Below are 26,178 nucleotides of genomic sequence, written 5' to 3'. Positions count from 1 at the left end.
AACACTTTAAAAATGTGAGAAAACTACGAGTATGTAAATGGCAAAAGAAAAAAATATGCCGCAAAAATACTAAAATGTACCGAAAGCTATATTTGGTATATTTACATTTCCCTAAATGAAGTGAGAATAGAGATTTTGCAAAATTAAATAGAAATGATCTATGTCAATCATGTTTGAAAAGCGTTTGCATAAATGATGGCATCCAATTTGCTCAGGCCTCGGACCACACACACACACACACACGAACACACACATATCAACACGCACATAAATACACCTCCAACCCAACCACACACCCAACACACAGACGAGACCTGTTTGCAATTTAGTAGTTTAATTGTAAAAACATTTTTTCAGTTTATTTTATATTATTATTATTATTTTTTTATATTCATCTATACACAATTTGTTTTTATGTTCTTCTATCCTTTGTCAAGCGTGTTCCGAGTTCCGTAAATGCGCACAAAAATTGAATTGTTTGCTGTTTATTATTTTGATTTCTAGAATTCTTTATGATTTTCGTTTTTCATATGCAAACTGTTTTCAGTTTTATTCGCTTTTTGGATCTGGGAACACAAGCCTCTAATATTCCTATTGGTATTTCTATTGGAAAACTGAAATTGAATTATTTTCAAATTTCTATAACTATAAAAAAATATATATTCTCATTTTTGTATGATTCGTTTATTAATGTTTTTTTTTTAATTGAATTGAATTGAATTAATTGTGTGTATTATATGAATACTACAGCTGTATATGTAGAACTTTAATCTACATATAAATATATATAGATATATATTGTATACAATAATGGACATGTCCATGACGACCTCTTCTTTTTGTTAGTATTTTTTTCTATTAATTAATATTAAAAATATATAAAGTGAAATGCGGTGTGCAAGTATAAAAGAAAAGCTAAACTAATTATATAATTACATAAGCTAAACAAAGCGAAAATATAATAATAAAAGACACGAAAGAAATGAGAAACGATGAAAATGAAAATAAAAGAAGCAACTAAAGATCTGTATCAAAATGTAAGAAAAAAAGCAAAAAAAAAAAATTACTAAGGAAATTGTATAACAATGTATTTTGATAATGAAATTAAATTTGTATTTTAAGCTCTTATTACATATACAAGATAATTTAAATAAAAACAAAAATAAACCATATATAAAAATACCGTTTTTAAGTTGTGCATTAACCAAACCTAAATCAAGGGCTTTAATTGACTGCAATTGTCAGCACAATATTCATTATTCTGGAGTATATTTAACACAGCCATAACAGTCAACTGTTAAGTTAATGTTACGTTTTTACGCTGTTTATTTAACAGCAGTATTTTCACTGGAAACGAAACAAAAAGCTTTAGTTGACTGCAATTGTCAGCCAATATTCATTATTATGGAGTATTTCCGAATACTTAACATAGCAATAACAGTCAACTGTTAATTTAATGTTACGTTTTTACGCTGTTTATTTAACAGCATAATTTTTACTGGAAACGAAATTAAATGATTTAGTTGACTGTAATTTTCAGCACATTTGTTGTAAAGTATTTTAAATATTTAACATTGCTATAACAGTCAAATGTTAAGTCAATGTTACACTTCTTCGCTGTTAGTTTAACAGAGATATGGAATGACTGGAAAGGAAATAGAAGAAAACACTTGGCAAATGGTTGATTTTACTGCAGTTTGGCTTTTATTTTTGGACTACTTGGTTGGTCATTAGATTCAATTTGTTTTTCTTGCGGTGTAATTATTATTATTATGTTTTGTTTATTTTACTTGTAACATTTACAGGATGAACGTGTTTTGAGCTACATTTAGAGAAAAACCATTTGGATGCGGCGGCGGGGAAGCCATCTTAACACATTTAACAACAAACAACAAGATGAACAATGTGAGCAGCAATAAACGACTCGTTACAGCTTCTGCTGGGCAAGCTCCTCGATGGTGCGCGCATTCGTCAGCGTCACCCACAATGGCGACTGAATGCTGGCCAGCGAATAGCTTTCGCCACCGCCATCAGCATCCAGAGATTGTGATTTGCGCATCGCCGAAACGGAACCGGAGCCGGAAGCGGAGTTGAAGCCATGTTGTCGACGCTTCGATTCGCGTTTGCTGACGCCAAAGGCGATGGCTGCTTCACTAGCTTGATTGCCACCGCCACCGCAGCCGCTGCTGCTGCTGGCGCGCAACTCCTGGAGGCGACTGCGTCGTTTGGCCAACGCTGCAGGATCCGCTTCCCGCATGCTGCCCGCTTTGCGAAGCGGCGGCGTGAAGCGAGGCGACAACTTTGACGACTCCTCTTTGAGCTCCTTCAGGGTCTCGATTGTTGGCTGCTGCTGCAACTGTTGCTGCTGCTGCTGCTGTTGTTGTTGTGCGTGTGCTAACTGTTAGCTTGAGGAGAAGGACATCTTGTAGGAGGAATTGGTGTCCATGGGCGATTCGGCATTTAGGATTTCGGTCTGCGTTTGCTCCACATCGCTGCAGCGCTCCTCCAGCACCGTGTCCAGCTCCAGCGATGTAAAGCCCTGACTTAGGCTTCGTTCAGGACGTAGACTGATAGCTCGCGACGATCGGTAATCTGTGGAGAGTAAGGCATAAATAAATTATGTTACAAATTGCCACAAATAACCAGCGGCAAGAGAAGTGGAATGACAAAACTGAAAAAAAAACAAAATAAGGGAAATATATAAGGAAGGACAAAAACAAAAAGAAAAAGAAAAACAAAACACAATGCGAGGAAAACAAATTGAAAACGTGCGATGCGAACGAAGTGGAGTCGAAATTTTATGTGAATCTTAAGACGTGCGTGCAGAGACACGCCCCCTTTTTGTGCTTTCCTCCCGCCTATAGTTCAACGCACAGTGGGCAACAAGTGTGTGATGAATTGGTTATTTTAACAGCGGGTGCCACTGTTAGCTAACTTGTAAGTATTAACAAACCCTTTAGCCGATGTCGCTGTAATGTGCGTAATAACTCTATTTTATTTGCGTTTAAAAATCAGGCTAAACAAGCAGCTAATTTATTGAGAATACATTGTAATGTTAATGCGGGACAATGACTGTTAATGCTAATCTTCATGGTAATATTTATCAGTTTAGCTACAGACAGTTACCAGCACAAACGACTGCTAACAGCAGACCTCTGTTAGACTGTTAACAGCAGGCGTCGTGTAAGCTATGCTGCTAATTGCCAGTTTCTCTTAACAGAATGATCGACTGTTAAGAGCAGATCTCTGAGCAACTTATGCTGTTATTAGCAGTTGCCGCGAAAAGTAGGCAACACTTTTATGCAAACCTACCCACTGTGCAGAGAGCGTAATTGTTTTTCAAAAATGTATGCACAAAAAATTACTAAAGAGAAGGGCAGCGAAAAATTTCGCACGCAGCAAAAAATGATGAAAATGTAAGAAAAACAAAATGTGTGAGTTTTTTTTTTCGTTTTTGGTGCGGTTTGTCATGCGATGCGTTAACGTGTCGCTGACAACACGACAACGCACTCATCATCATGACTATCATCATCATCATCATCATCATTATTGTTATCATTAACATTGCGAGGGACACATCTGGCTGACTGTCTGTCTGTCCGTCCGTCTGGACTGTTGAAGTGGCAGAGCCCGCATGCTGCAAGTTAACCAAACACTGAATATGAAATTTATAGTCATCAACAGAAAAGTGGGGGAATAAAAAAGAGGTTTACTCCTCGCATTCTACCTGCTTTTCTTTTTTTTTTTTGTTTACAATTCTGAATGTTGCTGTTGTTGCATGCAAAACGAGGGCAAGCGCCCAAAGGTATGCAATGCAAATGAAAATGCAGGCTGGCAGGCAGCAGCTGCTCCTGCTGTGCTTGACACATGCAAAACAGCATGAATATCTCGTTACGTATGTGTGTGTAGGTGTGTGTGTGTGTGGATGACGCTCACTTTCATTGAGTGGCTGCCACTGTGTGGCATACAACTCGCACAACACCAACAACAGCAACAACAACAGTCACAGCAGGCACTCAACTTCAACTTGGACTTTTCTTTCTTTACTTCTTTTGCTAGCTTTGCCCTCATGTGATACCCTTTTCAATGACGAGCTAAAACAGGGTATAGCTGGCTATTGAGGGCATCAATTTTAGAGAGAAACAGAGCGATAAGGTGGGAAATATATCGAAGAAAAGAGAGAGGGAGAAAAGAGTAAATCTTTTCTCTCACCTATTTTAGACGTAAATAAAAGAGTGAGGGTGGATAGAGATTGACCAAGAGAGAGAGAGAGAGAGAGAGAAACAGAAGTTTAGAGAAAAGCAAAACGAATAGTAAAGATTGAGAGCTGAGAAGGCGAAGAGAGCTACGAAATGGATGAACATAGAGAGAGAAAAATATTAAGAAACATGTAGAAAGACTTATGAAGTAAAGAAAGGAGTGACAACAGATAGAGATTGAGCAAGAGAGAGAGAAAGATAGAGAATTAGAAACTGACCAGATTGATCCAGAATTATATTGAGAGCTGAGAAGACGAAGGACCAAAAGGCAACTAATAAAATAAAGAGAGCTACGAAAAGGAAGAAATATAGAGAGAGAGACACAGATTTGGATCCATTTCAGAAAAATATTAAGGAAAACATAGAAAGACTTATGAAGTAAAGAAAGGAGTGACAACGGATAGAGATTGAGCGAGAGAAATTGAGAGAGAGAGTGAGAATTGGAGACCAAAGCTTAGAGAAAAGCAATATGAACTGATTCTCTATCTCTGATCCTTTCCTTCATCCTCTTCCTTTTCTTCATCAAACGAAATAGTAAATGAAAAGGCAGAGCAAGAGAGAGCCAAAGAAAGAAAGACAATTGAGAGACAGAGATATAGATTTAGTTAGAGAAGTAAGAAAGGAAGAAAGTAAAAGCTCGTCTTACACATCGAAAAGAGCGCTTGCTTTCAATATTTTCTATACTCCTCCATATTAAGTACATCTTTCTCCACCTCATCGCTTACAGCGTATCTCTGCGTCGATCACATTCTTTCTTTACACCTACCCCACTACGTTTTGCTGTGACAGCTTTTGCATTTAAATTTGATTGCTTTGAAAAAGTGAAATTTTTATTCACAATTTTATGCCACACACTCCACAACAACACTCCACTCTCAATATTAAAATCGCTCCCGCTGCGCGCTGTGAGTTGAGAGATGCGAAATATGCTTGGAATTTTGGTATATCAATTGTTGGATATCGGTATTACGTTTAGGTAAGCGCACAAAGCAAACACAGCATATCAAAGGCGACAAAGTTGCCAAAAATGTGGCAGCCAAAACAACAAAAAACAAACAAAAACAAAAAAAACCCAGCTGAATTTCAGATGTGAAAAGGGAAAGCAGAACATGACTTTGAAAATGGAATTTTTGCCGATTTGAAGAGTCAAAGCGAAGCTAAAGTTGAGAACGAAGTTCGTTATCACTTATGTTTGTATGTGTGTGTGTGTGTGTGTGCATATTTTGGTTATGCATTTAAATTGTGCGCCAAAAAGCAGGCAACACAATTTTGCATGCGGGTAGCGAGAGACTCACGCTCAGGTGTGTGTGTGTGTGTGTGCGAGTGTGTGTGACAGTATAAAATGCAATTTATGCAGGAAAACAAAGCGTGGCAAATTACAAAATTACCAACACCGCACAAAAGGGAAACGAAGTGACGGGGCTTTGAGAGGGAGAGGGATGGGGAGAGGAGAGGAGAGGAGTGCGAGGTCTGCACGCTTTTGGTAATGTCGAGTAAAGACTATAAAATATATGCATAATGACTACGGATAAAATGGCACGCACACACATACAGATTATTAAAGTTGAACTATGAAATTTAACTATGTGTGTTCGAATTTTACTAAGTTTTAAATTAAATGAAGTATGCGTGTGTGAGAGAAAGAGAGAGAGAGAGGGGTGCCAAAGTGACAGAGAGAGAGAGAGAGAGAGGGCGATGCATAGGTGAATATTATGTAGAGAAATAAAACTATATTTAGTTGCTTATTAATTGTAAAAAGGTAGTAGAAAAATGCAATTAAACCACTCGACATAAGAAACTAGATCAAAAGTGATAAGTGATGAGTGTTATTTACCCTTGCAAAAGGTAAAGAAATTAATGTAAAATGCTAGAGAAATCTCAAATATTGTAATCATAATTAATTTATCAATTTATTGATAGGTATTTTATGTAACTTTAAAGCTAGATTAAGTTGCCATATTGATATCAGAAAACTGTTAAAAAAATTAAATAATCTTGGAAGATAGAGAGAAACAATTCGAATATTCAACTCTGCTTTTTGGATATCGCTTAGCTTAGCTTATCATTCAGATACTATGTATATAATTCGAAAAGTTCGGAATGCTTTACCGATAAATAACAAATAATTATAATGAGAAATTTAATAAATAAATTCACACTTTTGCAAGGGTATTTTCGAAAGAAAGCTTTCGCTTGTGACAATTAGTTAAAGGTGTGATATTTTTTCGTACACACGTTACAACATTCAAACTCACTAAGCCTATGAATTGGACTAAATCTGACCAGGCTGACAGCATGGTCCTGCATATCATAGTTGCGTCGTCTGTCCCGCTCCCTCGCCAATTTGGCCCGACGACGCAGGCAGCAGATGACGATCAGGGCCAGAATGGGAAAGCCAAAGATGCACGAAACAATTGGTATGACAATCGATTCGGGTGAAACTGCAAAGAGAAAAGTCAAAGAGAAAGTCAAATTAATCGTGATGTTCACACTAATCTGCATAATATATTCTATATAATTTTAGATTTAATGCAACTTAATCGTGTCTAAAAATCGTTTAAAAAGTTGAAAAAAGCGGAAGCACATTTCTTGAAATACATTATTTAAATTATGGTAGCTTAAGGAAATTATTTCGAGACTAATTAAAGTATTATCCAATTGACTAATGTCTTTAATTTATTTATTTAGTTTAGAATCTTTACAAATTCTTAAATTATTTTATTTTTGGCAACAATTCATTGCAATTACAGGGTATCTGCTCACTGAATAACAGCTAACATGTTTTGCATGACAAAGAGCATAATTGATTAAATAAAACAACTTTAATACGATTAACTTTAATGAAATTCTCCAAGTGTATTTCTTATATTTATAACCGCTACTCATAGGGTGGAAGGGTATTATAACTTTGTGCCGGCCCTATAAAGTGTATATATTCTTGATCAGCGTCAACAGCCGAGACGATCTAGCCATGTCCGTCTGTCCGTCCGTCCGTATGAAACACTGGATCTCAGAGACTATAAGAGATAGAGCTATAATTTTTGTTCGACAGCATTTGTTATGTTTGCACGCAGATCAAGTTTGTTTCAAATTTTTGCCACGCCCACTTCCGCCCTCGCAAAAAATCGAATAATAAGCGTAATTTTAAAGCTAGAGTTGCGAATTGGTATATGCAATAACTAGTATAGTAGTTATGATTCCTGAAAATTTGGTTGCAATCAGATAAAAATTGTGGAAGTTATTAAAGAAATACTTTTGTATGGGCAAAAACGCCTACTTACTAGGGGTCTGAGTCGCTTTGGCCGACAATCTGGTACATTGTGCCGTCTATGGTATATTTTGAATGGTGTACTATATCGATATACCAAAAATACCATTTGGTATATTTTTAGTATTTTTTTTTTTTAGCATTTTCGGTATACTTTGAAAATAATACCGCAATATTTTGCCTTTATTAAAAATGGGTAGCGGGTATCTCACAGTCGAGCACACTCGACTGTAACTTTCTTACTTGTTTTATTTAGCTGCCACTGGAGAACAACAAGTTCTTTACTATTTACTTAACAAGAGCAAAATGAAATATACTAATGAACACAAGTTAATAAACCTGTTTTTTGAAGCCGACATGACTTAAACTACCTTTTAAGACGGGTAAAAAAACATAAAACTTGTTTATACAGCTGCAAACTTAATGTGAGCAACACTTTTGCGGTAAAATTTGTGAAAGTTTTGCTCACATTAAGTTTTCAGCTGTATCAATATGTAATAATAAAATAAAATAATTCCTAAAAATAAATTATATAAAACTTTTCTAATTCAGTTTTCCTTACTTTAAGGGAATTTAAATTTTAATTAATAAAAATAAATAAACTAAGTTTTTTTTAGAGCAATTTTTATTGCCTATTTATTGAACTACTTTCATATTTGGAATTTTGTACATTTGTATTTAGAACTTTTAATTTATTTCTTTGAATAAAAAAAAAAAACAAAGACTACAAGGTGTCTCCAAGTCGTTAAGTAACTGCGCAAAACAAAAAAAAAATGAAAAGAATAGCTCATTTATGAGCCGCTTCAAAAATGGCGCCTTACGCAATTGTGTCCATTTTAAAACAGGCGGTGCCATGAATGTTAAACGCCTAAAAGCAGACTTTGCCATTTATGTTAAGCCTTTTTTTGTGTGGGCCTGTGTGTGTGTGTGTGTGTATGTTGTTAGCTAATTGCCGCGGTCAGAGACCAAACGCCAAACGATTTACGCATTGTTTTCGCGGCAAAAATAAGCTGCAGATTATTTATTCATGTGCTTAACACACACACACACACACACACACAGCCAAACACGCACACACACACATTATAAAGTAGGCAAGCGGAGAAATTGATTGTGTTTTGTTGTGAGGCTCATAATTTGAGGCTCATCTTTTTGCGGGTTCATTTGCATGATGTGCCCCCAAATGTAGGCAACACTTATTTACGCTGACAGCCAGCAAATTGGAGTGTGAGTGAGACGGTGAGAGCGGGGAGGGAGGGTAGGTAGGGAGGAAGGGTGGACAAAGGGCAACCTGCTTATCTGGGGCAGCAAAAAGGCATTTTGGCCAACAAAAAAAAAAAAGAGGAAGAAAAAATGACGAAGCGTCTCTCGCTTTCACATCTTTTACTTTGCATTTCCCTTTCAGTTGCGTTTGTTGTTGTTGTTGCTGTTGTTGTTTTTTAATTTCATTTTCATCCGGTCGCGTGTAGCGTGTTTGCAACCTGCTTTCAACCGCTTTCATTTCATTTCATTTCACTTTATTTTGTTGTTTTATCTTAATGATTCAGCGGCTGCTGCTGCTGTTGCTGCTGCTGCTGTGTAGGGTAGAGGAGAGCACTTGCACACTTGAAGCACTCGAAGGCCACTTGAAAGCATTTCAGAGTTTCAGTGTCCAGTCGATGCTTATCGGCCGAACGCAAAACACAAAACGCGTGTTTCAATTTGTCATTGTGTTTATCACGAGAACCCAGAGAAGTCAACAGGACCAACCAACAATAGCAACAATTTACCGGACGAAGAACATTTGCATTAAGGTCGATGGTCGTCGATAAGGCAGACACAGAAAACACAGCAGATCTTTCTCCTACTCTATATAGTATATATATAGTACATACATATATAAATGTATACAAGTGTATTTATGTGCACGATGTACTTATTAAATATGTATGTGGGCGTTTTACTTATGGCGCACTTCTCTTGTGTAACTAGAGTTGACTGCCAGCTGACACGGCCACAAAACACTGTCAGCAATTATTGTTTATTTATGGAATGAATTTCAGCAAAATTTACGCATGACTTTATAAATAATAAATAAATGGCCAACAACTATGTGGTTGAAATACTCAATAATTCATTCAATAAATACGAATATCAAATTCATGCATCCACGTTCATTTATCGTATAATAAATATTAATACAAATGTTTTTCACTCATTTTATTTACTTAATTAATAAGTCATTTAAGTCAACGTATAATGTGCCTTAATTTATTTATTAAATGAGTAAGTGCAAAAAATGTTAATGTGAAGAAATGCATTCATTTATTTAATAAAGAAATAAGTTAAGCTGCAAAATAAAAGTAGACAAAAAAATACATAATAATAAAGAATATTAAAAAAATATGTGCTTAATGTAAAATACTTTTAATATACAAAAAATACTATATATGAACCAAAAAATTGCTTAAGATAAACTACAATTAATAATAGAATATATATATTTATTTATTTTTTATGTTATTATATTAAATCTAGCATTTAATAGAGAAGAAAGTACTGGCTGCTGGGGCTTTCGACTCGAAAAAAAGTATCTGTACTTATTATACCTTATTATATTAAAAGTATAAGTAAATTGAAAATAAATAAATGCATTAATTTATAGTTGAAATTAAATGTGTGCAGTAATTGTAAAAAAATGTGATGATAGTAATTTGAAATATGGTGAAAAGCAGTTCATCAAAAGTTACTTCAATGTTGTAATATATTAAGAACATTATTTGTATTTTGAGTACTTGTAAACTAAGTTATGTGTTTATTTGTTTGTTGCTTGTCTCATTGCTATTTGCTCAGTTTGAAAGTTGACAAGATGAAACTTTGCAAAGAGAAGTCTGTATTTGCTAACTGTGAGTCAAAGGCTTAAAATTGTGACAGCAATTTGTGTGTGGACTTTAAATAAGGTTTGATGCCAGAGTTTTTCTTGCAGTGTACTGCGATGCGATGAGAATTGTAGTGTTGCCATTTGCTGTTACACCCACAGCGCAATTATGCCTTAGCTCAAAGTGGGCAAGTGCCACGCCCCCATGCCTAAGCCACAAAAATCCGAAAAAGGGGGCCACCAAAATGTTGTTGTCGTCGCTGCTGTTGCTGTTGTAGTTGTTGTGTCCTAAATTTAGCTTGGCAAACATGGCCAAAGTAGTGTGGGAAGGTTAGAAACGGATTTGCGATTGCTAACGGGGCAGAAAACAGCAGACGATGGAGAGGAAAATTTGTAGCAAGGACGAAGACGAAGAGGAGGGTGAGGATGAGCATAAGAACGAGAGGAGAGGGAAAGAAGATGCTGCTGCAGTTGGTGCTGCCAACTGTTGACGCAGCTCGCTGCTTGACATTATTGAATCCAATTAACGCCTTCAAAGTGACAGTTCAAATTTACACAAATTGACGGCTAACAGTTGGACGAGAGGGGTGAAAAGTTAGAAGGGGAGGCGACAGCAGCCAGCAGAAGACAACAACACAACAAGCAGCAACAACAACAACAACAACGACAACATCTTCTTGTCCCTTTGAGCATGTTTTTCGAAGGCCGCCGCACTTGTCTCTGCTTCTTTAACTTTGGAGTCACAGCACTCCCCTCCCTCTTCCACCCCCTTCTCCTGCTGTCATTCTCTGAATGCCACACCCCCTTTCCACCACTCACACAATCGCTATCTGTAATTCAAGCTGAGTCATCAGGCGAACGCGTTTGATGCTCGAAATATTCAATAAATACAATAAAAATAATGCGCGCTCTCTCTGTCTCTCTCTCTCATTTCCCTTCCCGCACTTACTTTATCCCCTCTGCGGCAATCGAAATTGAATGTTTGCATATTTGAAGTCAACTCAGGAATGCGCTACAAAGGAGGCAGTCGACAGCAACACATAACAAAGGCAAAATAAGAAGAAAAAATCACCTTAAAGTCGCTGCCTTTTAAGTACCCTGCAAACAAAATATAATTGCCAAGTGAAATTGGTTAAAAAGAGAATTCAATTGATTTGATTCATTTATTTAACATCGAATTTTTCCTTCAATATGCCATAGCCTTGTAATTGTATCGAAAAGTGAGCTTCACATTTGAACAATATATATCTTTAAGATAATTTTCCGAAGCAAGTTACATGAACTGAACTTCAGCGAGTTCACATATTAGGTACATATTTTGTTCTTGAAACTTCTTCAAATGTACACAATGAACGATATTGGACTAGATTAAGAATTATAACTCAGTTGTAGGCATAAATAATTGCTGTACCAAGTTTCATGAATACAACTCAAACATAGGCTGAGTTCACATGGTACATATTATAGGGTATTAAGAATAAAGCGACATGTAGAAGGGCAAACAAGATTATTTGTTATCTTTCGACATAAGCAATCGCTGTACCAAATTTCACGAATATTACTTAATCAAAAGCTGAGTTTACATGATACATATTATAGAGTATTAAGAATAAAGCGACATGTAGAAGTCCAAAAAAGATTATTCGTTATCTTTCGACATAAGCAATCGCTGTACCAAGTTTCATGAATATAACTTAATCATATGCTGAGTTCACATGGTACATATTATAGGATATTACATATTTTAGCGCACTATAAGAACATAAATTAGATTGTATGTTATAAGCTTTCGTTGTACCAAATTTCATGAATACAGCTCAAACATAGGCTGAGTTCACATGGTACATATTATAGGGTATTAAGAATAAAGCGACATGTAGAAGGGCAAACAAGATTATTTGTTATCTTTCGACATAAGCAGTCGTTGTACCAAATTTTATGAATATAATTTAATCACAACCTGAGTTCACATGGTTAGAAAGCACAATTACAATTGTTAACGTATTATAGGGTATTAAGAATTTGAGAGTTTGGCACGCAAAGCGACTTCTTCAAGCAAGTTTGGTTCAATTCAGAACATTCTTATCAATGTCGACCACGCCCACAAGCAGCACTACTTTAGTAGAGTTAAGCTTTGGAGGAGGATGAAGAAAAAAAAGAAGAAGAAGCAGTTGATGGCGTGGTTTCCTGTGTAGTTCGACACGCTTAAAGTTGCGACAAGCGCCCAAAGGCGCGTAGTTTAAGTGAACGAGTTGTCTTTGCAGCCAAAGGGCAGATACTATACTTGAGGCTGTGTGAGAGAGACAGCTAGATATAGAAAAAAAGAGAGAGAGAGAGAGAGAGAGAGAGAGAGGAGTAGACTAAGTTAAGTGTTGAGCTACTTAGTGAGTAAGTGTTTAAGTAATGCCAATCAATTGCCAGCGCCTGTCAACAATAACTACTAGAGATGAGCGCGTGACTATCGTCAATTAGAGATTGAACAACGAGACGATGATTGCCACTTTAGAGATGGTTCATTTCACTTGAATTCAATGCTAATCAAAGTATGCTTTTCCTTGCAGCTTTGTGGTTCATCACAACCCGTTAGAGGGTAGAATAACTATGCAGAGTGTGACCAACGCCTGTAAAATGGAAGATAGCAAGGAAGTGGCCGCTAAAGGTGAAACAGACAGGTATCGCAAAACTATTTATGCTGACACACAGCAGCGAGAGTGAATGAAATTTTGCCAAGTTTGCCAAGAATTTGCGAAGAGCAAACTATTTGGGCAAGTACGAAGAATGCTGTTAACTATCCCAAGTAAAGAATTTTAACAAAAATATCTTGGCACGTACTATCGTACTAGTGTGCGTACATACACTTGCAAGTGCGAGTGTGAGTGCAGAGAGCGTTCGGCATTTTTTATTGAATGAATTTACGCAATCATTTTTATACTAGACTCTCGCATATGCGTTGACTCGTAAATCTTTTTACGCGTCACACCTACCAACTTTGTGGGGTATAACAAGTTTGTGACAAACAAAAATGTGCGTGCGAAAGTTAACTCTGTGGTCATAAAGTATGGTCTGTCAGTCTTTTTGCTGATAAGAGAATCAAAAATTCAGACAATTCACTACAAAAATTAGTCAACAAACTTAAGTCCAAGTTTAAGACGTTAAAAATGTATAAAATAATAAAGTGTTGACTTGAAATTTGAAATTACAAGTAGATAATATTATTTTGATAATAAATTTTGCCTCCTATTTTTTGTTGTGTTGGTCACACTTTATTTTTTTGGAATAATTTCTATTTGGTATTTCACAGCTAAGCTCACTTGACTTTGTACTTCTTTAATTTTTTGACTATGATTGTTGTCAATGTTCGGGTACAAGTTTTTTTGGTGGCATTGTCGAAAAGAATTTCGATGTCAGGCGGCGCGTCCCTCGAGTCGCGATTCCTCCAGAGGGAGAGAGAGAGAGAGAGCGTGAGTGGAGCCGGAGGACATTGAAAGCGCTGACATTGACAACGTCGTCGCAGTCGTTGTTGGTCTGATAAGGATGAGGATGAGGCTGAGGAGAGATATCAACGACGCGTCGTTGACATCGGATTGGTTTTAATAGGCACAAACTGAGTCAGCAGCTGGCTTTAGCAGCTAAGCCAAAATGTCTGCGCCCCTTTCCCCTCTCCACTCTCCTTCTCGCATTTTACATATACATACATACGTATTCTTCTACTCCGGCAAAACAATCAACTCTATAGTCCGGCACAATCTGTGCAATTAATGCGACTTAAACTTGCCTAATTGCTGCACAAGGCCCGAAGGCTTTTCAACTTGTGCGTGAGAGTTCCAGCCTAGAGATGAGCGCGTGCTCCTAGAGATGGGAGCCACGAAGTTGAATAGCGTCTAATTGATAATTGAATAGTTTACGATGCGAGCTGTGTTTTCGGTTCATCTATCTTATTGAAACGTGTGCGATAGCCTCGCTAAATGGCAACACTGCATCAAATGGAAAATATTGAACAAACAGGCAGCTAGCCAGGCAGCTGTCTTGCCTAATTGATTGGCTGGTTTCGCGTTTCAACTTGTTATGCAGCTAAAAACCATGCAACTACAGTCAAATGCAACTATAATGGTCTATACAAATGTTGTAAGAAATAACAAAAAAAAAAACAAAATGTATTAACAAACTTATATAGTTTTAAGAAAAACTCTAGCAAATTGTTTCGCTAAATTATGTCAATTTTATAGCATTGAGACAAAATTTAATGATTTATTATTAGAATATATATTAAATATTTTGATCAATTCAACAAAACAGAAAGTTATTCTATTTTTTATTTTCTTTTAATTTCAGTTATGGTATAATTATTTTATTTTAAATATCATGTTATGTTATGTTATAGAATGTTATGCTACGCTATGTTATATTATGTTATAGAATGTTATGCTACGCTTTGTTATTATGTTATGTTAAGTTTTGTTATGTTATATTAGGTTATGTTGTTTCATTTGATTGTTTTTTGCAACTCTTTCAATATTTGAAATATTATTTATTTGAATTGCTTTGAATGAACACATTTATAAGTTTTTTGCCTCCTTGTGCTTCTTAGTCAAGTCGTACTGTGCTTTGGCATTGTGTTCTATGTTTTTGCTTGCAAACACGACACGTGCTCAGCTCCAATTGGCTTCAGGCTTCTTCAGCTTGTCTACTTCCCCAAAACTTTTGTGACTGTGAGTGTGAAATGAACATTTGCAGAGGCAAAACTGCACACAAAAGAAAGACAACAGCAGAGCAGAGGAGAGCACAGTACTTATCGATGGACCAAAAGTACTATACAAATCTTGGCAGCCAGAATAAAGAATAAAGAAGGAGAAGTCATTGGGCGTCATTGCGGATAATGAGCCAACGGATGGGGCATCATGCAAATTAGCCACTAATTGGAGATGCCACGCGACTTCTCCTCGCCACTTTTCGACTGAGTTGAGCCCAGTTGAGCCTGCGATGAGCTGAGCTCAGTCGAGTTGAGTTGAGTTGAGTTGATTTGATTATTGGCAGATGAATTGTGCTGAAGGAAGAAGGGTCAAAGGAGCGAGCGGACAAACATTTGACGGCTGACATTGATGTGAGGAGCGTGCTAATCAGCCAGGCGATTGCCAAATTCTAATTAACTGACCAAATTATCGCATCGTCACCCTTGCCTCCCTTGCCTCGCTTCCCTCCATCCAACTCGAGATGAAGTCGTCGAGTTCTGCTTAAGTCATTATTGATGACAAGCTGACAGCTTGGCTGACAGACAGCTCTCTCGCTGTCGCTCTCTTCATCGATTCCCATGCGAATTTGATGGGGCCAAAGTTTCAACATTTTAATTGCAATTCCCTAATTGAAATCTATTTATATCTAGACGATGTATATATATATATAGAATATTGTATGTGAGTAGCAATCATTTCAAATCATAGTTGGCGTTCATATTTTCACCTTTTTCACAAATTTTTTATTAATTCATTCAACATCTCTCTATATATTTTTATTATTTCCACTTTGGATTACAACAGTCTCTTAAGCTTCAGGTAAGAACAAATCTACTTTATTTTAAGTCTGCCGCGAAATTTTAATAGCCAGCTTATCATTCTTACGGTCAATTAAAGTTTCTATGTTTCCACTTGAAAGCAGTTTTCTTGTCGGATTATGCTAATTATTTGAGTTTTAATTTCAAATTACAATATAAGTGAGAATTTGTCTTTAGCCAAGTTGTATTGCTTTAGTCAAGATTTCTTTTTATTTATGTTGGCTGAGGTTGAGAATATAGTACTTTACTTCATTGTGATATAGTTCCTGTTTAGTTGAGTTTCTCATTTAAATATTTTATGCAATTGCATTTCAAGCCATTAAGTTTTAATACCCTTTTAAAAGTTGTAACTTTTATAGTTGTAAAAAGGGTTTCTTTTTTTTTTTGTATGTTGGAACTCAAACTTTAAATGGTTGAGGTTCAATTTCAAATTGTTATCCATTAGCTTGGATGGTTGAAGTTTAGCTTTAATATGTTATGCACTTTTTTTTTAGTAAATAAGTTATTATAACCTATTCCAAACTTTAAAAATGCGATAAAGGGTTGTTGAGGTCGAGACGCTGTTTAAAATTGTAAAATTTTACACATTTGCAATTCTATTAAATAGGGGATTATATCACATTATGAAGTGGAAATTTTTTAGTTGTAATATGCTTTTCCATTTTTGAAGATTAAAGCTTAATTTGAATATTTTAGGGTGATGTAATGTAACTTTAGTATTCGTCGTCCCATAAAGTTTTCAATTTAAGAGTGCCTTTTAAAAGGATTTAGTTTCCAAATTTTAATTTTTAAATCTTACCCCATTTGCTTTTTTTTAAATGGTGTATTTTTTAAGGATTGTCTCTTTAAAAATGAAAATATTTCGTATGAATATCTTTGTATGAATTAATTAAAAATTTTAGAATTCTTCCGTCTTGCTCTAAAAATAACTTTCATTTAGGATTGTTTTTTACCATACAAAATTTTTAATTTGTATAATGTTGTGATAATATCATTGTTGCAAAATGGTTTCTATTTAGAAATATCTTTAAATGAATTTAGTTACAAATTTTCAAATTTGACCCATTTGCGATGATTCTTTTCTTTTTTAAGGATTCTTTTTTTAAGGATTGTCTTTATACCCTAAGAATGAACATATTTGAAATATGTTTACATGAATTTGATCACAAGTTTTAGAATTCTAGCGTCTTGCTTTTTTGAGAACAGATTCGATTTGGAATTGTCTTCATACTATACAAACCTTTAAAGTCACAAAATGTTGTGGTAAAATCTTTGTCGTAAAATAGTATTTAAGCGTATCTTTATACGAATTCAAGATTTAAGATTGTCTTTGTATTATATTAACTTTTAATTCCTTTTTCAAGCTATGCATTTAAGATTTAAGACTATCTTTGTTCTATGCTAAGTTTTAAGTCCACATTAAATATTTTTTTTTTCTATACTAAGTTTTAAGTCCTCATTAAAAATATAAGTTTTAGATTGTTTTTATGCTATACTAAGTTTTAAGTACTTATTCAAGTAACGAATCTTCCGTTTAGAGTTTAGGCAAATTTTAGCCAAGGCTTTTAATCGCTTCGCTTTGAGTATGTCTGATTGATTGACAAACTTACCCGTTGGATAGAGAATGGGTCGATTCTTGTTGCCGGCCGCAATGAAGGTGGCCATCGTCTGTGCTGGAAACGTACTTGCCGCACCGTGTGGCAAATGTGTGATGGCTGCCGTTGCCGCCGCCGCAGCCGTTGTTGTTGTCGAGGACGTCGTTGTGGATTCAATGAAACCAAGTTGACTCAGATTACTCAGCTGGCTGAGGTTGCCCAGTTGGCCAAGATGGCCCACATTATACATGCTGTTGCTCTCGTGCTCCAAGCTGCTGCTGCTGCTGTTGTAGCTGCTGTTGTTGCCACTCAAATGGCTAATGTGACTATCGTTGTTGCTACTGCTGCTGATGCTGCTGCTGTTGCTGAAGTTGCTGCTGTTGTTGCTATAGTTGTTGCCGTTGCTGCTGCTGTTGCCAGTTGCTGGCTTAATGCGCTGGCCATGCAACAACAACGTGGGCAATGCGAAACCATGTTCGCCGGCCATTGTTGCCAGCGTGTGGTTGAGCAATGCTTTCATATTTCCCGTGGTCACCTGCAGCAATTTGGACGTTAGATTTGTGGCACGCCTGGGATTTGCCACATCCTCCACACGTTCCTCCTTCGCCTCCTCCTCCTCCTGGTTCTGCTCCTCCTCGGGCACCTCCTCGTTGTTCTCGCCGTCGTCGTCGTCGTTGTTGTTGTCGACTCCCTTATGGGCAGTCAGATTATTAATGATTGTTGCTGTGGTTGCGGTCATATTGTTTAATAATTTCGCAGCATAATCGTAAATTTCAATAAGCATTTGGACGCGCCTGCAACTATTCGCGTTGACTCCTCCGCTTTCCTCCTCCTCTTTTCCCTTTTACAGCTGCCTTTTTGCCTTTTGTCGGTGGTGTGTGGTTTTCTCTGAGCTGCTGCGTGCTGCCTGCAAGAGAAGCGAGTCGAAATTGTTGTTGTGTGGGGGGCATTTTCATGATGGCTGCTAATTGCTTTAATGAATCATTGTCCCGGCTTGCCTCGAGGCGGTTTATCTGGCATTCCGCTTGAGCGACGAAATGGGTAAACACGCTCGATTAAACGAGCATAGATCAGACTCTGGCTGCAGTTCTATATTTGCTCGATAAAGTCAACACCAGGCTAAAAATACCTAACAGACAAATGTTTGCCATTTTTTGCAAATTTTCTCAACTGCTTGTTAAAGATAGCAGTCACTTTAACATCCACTTTAGACAGCAGTGTTAAGTGGCTGCATCTTTTAAGCCATATTTAATATATTCTATATAGAAGAATGTCCACTCTTAGCCACAGTGCTGCCAACTTGTTGCACAGCGTTGCCACATTGCTGCACAAAAAATAGAAAAACATAGGAAAACTCTAGACTGAAAAGAAACCAACTGCTTTGTTTGCTTTTATAGACACTTTATCACATTGCTGCATTGAAATTGGTTTTCTCGAAACTTTCCATTAAGTATGCAGTCAATATATCAATACATTTATTGACGCATATTTCCGATTGTTATGAAGCCCTAACAATTGAGTTAGTTGCGGGTTCGCAATTGCCTAAACACACACACACACACACACTCAAGACACACACACGAAACCAGGAACATTAAACCCAAAAACACACTCGATATCTCGATATAACAACCAACCCCACCCAAACCTTGGTTTATTTCCTGTGCTGTGTTGTCCGCCTGCCTGCCTGCTGCTGGCGATTGACTGGCCAATGAAGCGCGCAATCGAATCGAAAGAGCTGCCGGCAAATGGCGTGTGGCAAGTGGCAAGTGGCACTTGAGGCTGAAGTTGTTGCTGACTCTGAGGGACACTTTGGCGACGCAAAACAGCGCCATAAAAAATATGTTAACTATTGTGTTTTGTTGCCTCAATCGAAAGGAAGAAGGAGAGAATGGACACGATGTACTATGTGTCGTATGTGAAGCTAGTCAACTAGCTTCATTACCAGCAATCGCAACGAATCGCAATCGCAAAATCGCAATCGAAATGAAACGAATTCAATTCAATTCAATCGCCAAACGGCAAACGCGAAACGAAACGAAACGAAGGAAGGCAGCGAAATGAAAATGAAACCAGCAATGGAAATGGAAATTCATGCTATGGCATTGGCCATGTCCACTCTCCACTCTGGCGCTACCACCCCGCGTCCGTGTCCGCGTCCTATCTGCTCTTCTGTTCTGTTCTGTGCTGTGTTCTCCCTTTGCCGCCTGTGGCGTCGCGCCGCGGGACACAATTAAATGGCCGAGCACGAAGCTGGGCTCTAATGCTCGACGTCCTTTCATATGGGAGACTGTGGACTGTGCTGGACATTGTGATGAGGAGAGGGGGAGAAATCTAGCTGAATATCGCCGGAAGCACGCGTCGCTCTTCAACGTACCGTTGATGTGTTGTGTTGTGTTGTCCCGTCTCTTGTCTCTTGTCTCACATGTGGCACCTCATTTCTAGCACTTTGAACACACACACTCACACACACACAAAAAAAAAGAACATACTCAACACTCGACACACTTTTTCGCTTGCAGAATTTTATTTTTTTCGAATTTGAATTTAACCGATTTTTTTTGTTAAATATCCAGCGAAAACCGTTTTCCAAATTGCGTTTAGTGATTTACGTCTTTTTTGCGATTTTTACTGCTTTGGCGCTCTTCGTTGTGTCCGCTGTATTTCTTGTTGCACGCTGCCGTTCACCGTCGCTTTGTGGGCCGCCGTCGCGTTGCCAACGCGCTTTTATAGCCGGCGCCAACGAATTTCCCTTTTAAGCGAAAAATTCCTTCTGGCCACTGGAAAGTTACAAATTTCGCTCAGCTCTCAGGGTATTTTTCTCTTTGGTGCACGGGATGGAAATCGCATTTGGTGGTTGGTAGAGGGACCAAATTGTTGTTGTAGCTGTTGTTGTTGTTGTTGTTGTTGTTGGATGGCGTGTTAAGCACAACATAAATATCAACTTCTATGGCATAAACAATAGATAAACTTTGATGAGCTCTTCATAGTATATATTTGCGCGCTTTTATCGAGAAAATTTGACTGCGCTATGTGTGCGCATTATTAAAGCATTATTTGATTTTAAAGCTGCATTTTGCATATGCGTTGGCACATTTAATCATTTATTTGTCAGCGATGCATACTATCGAAAAGTGAAGTTTCGGAGACTAAACTTAAGGTCTCCTAACCATCGACATCAAAATGAGAATGTTCAAACTTGTCCCATATTGTCCATCCATTATTAAACAAGTTTTCAAATACTTACTATCGATTGTTGGATTAAACAACAAGTTTTAAGTATATTAATATTTTATATATAACAAAAGGCGAATGACTTGTTCTTTGCTTTGGTTTGACATAAATCCAATAAAGCTATTAGCTTATTTACTATTAGTAGAACATGCGTTGGTACATTTAATTGCCGATAGTATATATTTGGCGGCTATACGATGTCTGACTATCGATAAGCAATTTTTCAGAACCAGAAGCAAGTGTTGAATCTCATCAATATCATTCTTCTAAAAGTTTTCAAATATTTACTATCGATAAATGAACAAAAACATATCGATAGGAATTATCGTAGTTTTAAAGTGGATTGCTAATAATTTCAGCATTGCATTTAGCTTAACTTAAGCTGTACAAAAAAAATATCTTAATCAAGATCACATTCTCTTAAAAAATTTTCAAATAGTTACTACTATCGATAAATTAAAGAATATTGATATGACATATCTGTATTATTATCAACTCTTTTGGATTGGTAATAACTTGAGAGCTTTAGCTTAACTTAATATTAATATCACATTCTATTAAAAATGTTCAAATATTTACTATCGATAAATTAATTAAAACATATCGATAGGAAATATCGTAGTTTAAAGTGGATTGGTAATAACTTTAGCATTGCTTTTAGCTAAACTTAAGCTGTACAAAAAAAATATCTTAATCAAGATCACATCTCTCAATTTTCAAATAGTTACTACTATCGATAAATTAAAGAATACTGATCTGACATATCAGTATTATTGTCAACTCTTTTGGATTGGTAATAACTTGAGAACTTTAGCTTAACTTAATATTAATATCACATTCTATTAAAAATTTCCAAATATTCACTATCGATAAATTAGCATACCCTTTACTATCGATAGTAAATCATTTTTGGACTAATCGCTAATATATCCAACGGTTTGTGATTAGCTTTTTGTAGGGTGTTTGCTATTTTAGTGCTTTGTTTATGATGCACATGAATCTTAGGCCATTTATTTTTTTTTCGCCGTCAAGTTGTAATTATTTCACTTTGATATTCGAATTTTCGGATTCGGATTTGGTTTTGGATTTGGATTGATTAGGTCATTGCTGGCCATGCGCATTTGCCATGATACGTTGCCCCAACGCTTGGTTTATTTCACACGAATTTTTGAGTGAATGGCAAAAATCGCTTCCCCTTGTTGTGGCCCCCTTGTTGATAGGGGAATACGCAACACTACTACGTGCCACTTGATGAATATTCCTTGCGACGCTTGATTGAATTCAATTCCATCAAATTCTCAGCTGCCACGTCATGTGGCGGCCACTTCAACTCGATTGAGGCCCTCCACACTTTAACTGTTTTCCGTCTCTTTCTATTTATGTGTATCTCTCACTCTCTCTCTCTCTCTCCCTGTCTGAAGTGATTAAAACATTGCATTTAATGAGCCTGACGAACAGCAGTACAATGAACACAACCTGTTCCAGGTCAAGGGGCAGACTGACATGCCAATTGTGCCCTACGAACTGAGGCATATTAGTTCGATGGAATGAAACAAAATTGATTATAAATATACTATATTTAGTTGTATATCGATATAAATTGACAGCTACTTGTCAACAAGTTTCTAATGTCAAAAAAAAAGAAATTAAATCTTTGTTCTCTTACTTTCTCATTCATTGCTTAACTCACAAAACAGCAACACAAAAATTTACAAAAGTTTGAGACTTTTTCAAACATTTTTTAAAATTCTTTTTAATTCGAAACCGATGCAAGTGCAACATTCTTAAGGTGAGTTGGAACAAAAAATTACCATTTGTTTAGGAGTCTTAAGTTTGGGTTAAAGTATTGATAAATTTGTGTTAATTTTATTAATATTTTGCAAGCAATTAAATATGAATTACATTTGCATGGAATGAATCAGTTTTAGCTTCGCTGCAGGAGTTTCCAATAACTGGTTTTTTTTCTAAGCTTTTAGAAGTTTAATAGAGTAGATAGAGAAGGGAAAGGGAGGCAGGCAATCGCACAAAGGATCGAATCAAAAGGTTTGCTCCATTTGAAATTGCGGGTTGTAGAAATGGAAATTGAATTTTTGTCATGAATGCAATCAATTAAAATGTATAAATACGAACACAGAGAAATAAAAGCCAAATACAAACAGAGCACAGCAAACAAATAATAACTGCCCTATGGGGCAGGTGATGCTCCCGTCCCCCGCCCCCATCCCACGCTCCCTCCCATAGAGATACCAATATATAGGGATCAAAACGAAAGAGAGAGAGGAACAGATGTGAAGGTGGCTTTACAATTTAATTGCATTTGTTTATGTGCAGCCGAAAAGCTTTTAGTCGAGTCAACTGCAGCAACAACTCGCTCGCTCGCTCTTTCGCTCTCTCTCTTTCGCTCATTCGCTACGCACAATTCGCTTGGTCAACCGTATAAAGTTGTTTAGAAATCGCATTTTGCCCCCCCTTTCCGCAAATTGTTCATTCGAAATTCATTTCATGTTTATTTTCATTATTGTCTAAATACATGTTTATCTAAGATACTGTCTGTGTCTGTGTCTGTGTATAAACATTTGTCGAATTTTTGTGAAATTTATTTGCTTTGCGATTAAACCTGACACATACACTTGCTTTCTTTTTTTTCTCTCACTGTTTTCCTGTTTTGTTTTTTCTCTTGGTTTGCTGAACAAATTATACACCTGTGGCCAGAGGGGTTTAAATACCAATTGAATTTGTCCAAGGCACACACACACACACACACACACACATTCAACTCAACATTATAAATCCCAACCACAGAGCCAACCGAATGGCAGCTATCGCATATTTTCTTCTTTGGCATACATTGATTTTAATTATTTGGATTTTGTTATCAAATTTCAAATAAAAACAGTGAACGGTGTTTATCTACCCCAAAAAAATGCCAATAGTATGTTAGTAAATATTAATTATTATAGAAAACAGATATTGAATTTGCCTTAGGCAATTGACTTCATTTTCGTTTTCTATTTTCTATGAGTTATCTTAATAGTATTTCAATTGCGTAGTCTTAAATTAATGTATTTAAAATGCATGAATTATAATAATAGTACTTGTTATGTTGTTCAATTTGTTTCAAATTTGAGACACGCCCACTTCGACACCCGCAAATCGAAAAATATTGAATTGAACTATAGTTTTTTTTTTTATAATTTCCAACAATTTGTACGCATTGTAAAAGATATTTATGAAATACTTTTGTATAAGCTTTAGCTGACAATCTGGTATATTTTAGTACTCTATAGTATATCCTGAACGCAGTAGTCTATCAATATACCAAATATGGCTTTTGGTATATTTTAAGTACTTTTGTGGTATATTAATTTGGTATTTTAAACTTAATACCTTAATACATTTAATTGCCGATAGTATATATTTGGCGGCTATACGATGTCTGACTATCGATAAGCAATTTTTCAGAATACTTTTCGATCCTTCAACACTAGAAGCAAGTGTTGAATCTCATCAATATCATTCTTCTAAAAGTTTTTAAATATTTACTATCGATAAATTAATTAAAGCATATCGATAGGAAATATCGTAGTTTTAAAGTGGATTGCTAATAACTTTAGCATTGCTTTTAGCCAAACTTAAGCTATACAAAAAATATCTTAATCAAGATCACATTCTCTTAAACAATTTTTAAATAGTTACTACTATCGATAAATTAAAGAATACTGATATGACATATCAGTATAATTGTCAACTCTTTTGGATTGGTAATAACTTGAGAACTTTAGCTTAACTTAATATTAATATCACATTCTATTAAAAAATTTCAAATATTTACTATCGATAAATTAGTATACCCTTTACTATCGATAGTAAATCATCTTTGGACTTATCGCTTTTGTATTCGCTTATTACTTTTGTATTCGCTTTAGCTGATAATCTGGTATGGTATATCCTGCACGCAGTAGTATATCAATATTCCAAATATGGCTTTTAGTATATTTTAAGTACTTTTGTGGTATATTAATTCGGTATAATTTAAACTTAATACCTTATTGTTTTGCTTTATTCACAATGGGTAGAGGGCATATTTTTGCTACTTTGTAAAGCTTCATTTATTTATTATATTAATTTTATTATTATTTTTGTAAACATTTAAATTTATGCGTTGTTCAATAAATTTATTTTATTTTGCAGTGTATTTTATAAGCATAAAGGATACTCAATCCATTAAGCAATACAAATTTCCCCAGTATAATTTTAAGAACCGAACAAATAGATTTTAAACTGGATCACTCGCACTCTATATTTCATTATCTGACAATTCTTATCAAATTTATCGGTTTACGAGGTAAGCAGTAGAATGATAATATGTATAAGAAATTATAAATGAAAATCCGCATAGCTTCAGGATGCGTCGCAACGTCTCAGCTTCGGCAGCGAACTCGAACTCGACGGCGACACGACAACGAAATCGTCGCCAGAAGGCTGTGAATGTGAGTTTTACACGCAACTCGAGGATCTTGTCACGCATCGACATTATGATCTGGATCAATCACACACTGAAGTCGAACATCCCAAAGATTGAGGATCTGTGCACTGGCGCTGCGTATTGCCAGCTGATGGACATACTTTTCCCAGGCACTGTGCGCATACGTCGCGTTAAATTTACGTGCAATCAACCATTCGAGTACATCAACAATTTTCGCATCCTGCTGCAAAGCTTGAATAATGTGGAAGCTAGTTGTCCGGTCGATGTGCAGCAGCTGGTGAAGGGACGCTTTCAGGATAACTACGAGTTTGCCATGTGGTTTCGTCTCTTCTACGAGGCCAATTTCAAGCAATTGCCGCCTGACTATAATCCGCATAACATACGCGATTCGGTACCAATTTCCATTGGACCGTCGCCAATGTTGTCTCCGCCTGTGGCGACGCTGATGCCAAAGCGCCGATCTCTAAGCGTGCCACAGGAGAAGGCAACAATGCCCACAAAGTCAACAACGAGGCAAGTGCAAAAGGAATCCAAGGAAGAGCCGCCATTGATGGAGTCCTCGTCGTCGGTGCATATAATGCGCCGCGCCACCTTCAGTGTAGACACAAGTGGACGACTTCATCCTAGACTAATTCGCGACGACAACGGCCGAATCTTTAAATTACCCGAAATCGAGTAGTAGCCAATAGTAGCTTCATTCCATAGCAAAGAGCATGCTTACGCACCGCTGAAACTCACCACAAAAAAATTTGACTATGTATAATGCAAATTAACCCTCTGTAATCGATTGTGATATTTAGTAATGTAAGGTAAAAAGACCCAGAATACTGAACAAAATGTGTTTGGATTTTTAGTTTATACCATTTTCAGGTAAAATAAAAAATCATAATAAATAAATAATTAAATAATATGCACAATGTTATATTTATTT

At 36.4% G+C, this 26,178-nt stretch overlaps 2 protein-coding genes across 3 annotated transcripts; one reads left to right on the top strand and one right to left on the bottom strand.

Annotated features, from left to right (window-relative positions):
• Positions 1-1,927: 1,927 nt before the first annotated feature.
• LOC132795814 (serine/threonine-protein kinase phg2) lies at positions 1,928-20,210 on the bottom strand. The gene is given in 4 exon segments (XM_060806720.1): positions 1,928-2,592; positions 6,515-6,700; positions 17,543-18,434; positions 20,020-20,210. Coding segments are annotated over 3 exon segments (1,620 nt in total). The 5' UTR covers positions 18,312-18,434; positions 20,020-20,210.
• LOC132795815 (microtubule-associated protein RP/EB family member 3) lies at positions 15,815-26,091 on the top strand. 2 transcript variants are annotated; one of them, XM_060806722.1, is made up of 3 exons: positions 15,815-15,933; positions 24,953-25,106; positions 25,161-26,091. In XM_060806722.1, the coding sequence occupies exon 3, from the start codon at positions 25,168-25,170 to the stop codon at positions 25,924-25,926; it is 759 nt and encodes a 252-aa protein (XP_060662705.1). In that variant the 5' UTR covers positions 15,815-15,933; positions 24,953-25,106; positions 25,161-25,167; the 3' UTR covers positions 25,927-26,091. The 2 variants fall into 2 exon arrangements, with proteins under 2 accessions (XP_060662705.1, XP_060662704.1); XM_060806721.1 differs by lacking the exon at positions 15,815-15,933 and adding an exon at positions 22,431-22,550.
• The last annotated feature ends 87 nt before the right edge of the window (positions 26,092-26,178 follow it).

This window comes from Drosophila nasuta, chromosome X (assembly GCF_023558535.2).
Source record: "Drosophila nasuta strain 15112-1781.00 chromosome X, ASM2355853v1, whole genome shotgun sequence".
Lineage (NCBI taxonomy): Eukaryota > Metazoa > Arthropoda > Insecta > Diptera > Drosophilidae > Drosophila > Drosophila nasuta.
The sequence above is the reverse complement of the archived record's forward strand: the minus strand, read 5'-3'. Positions and strand labels throughout refer to the sequence as shown.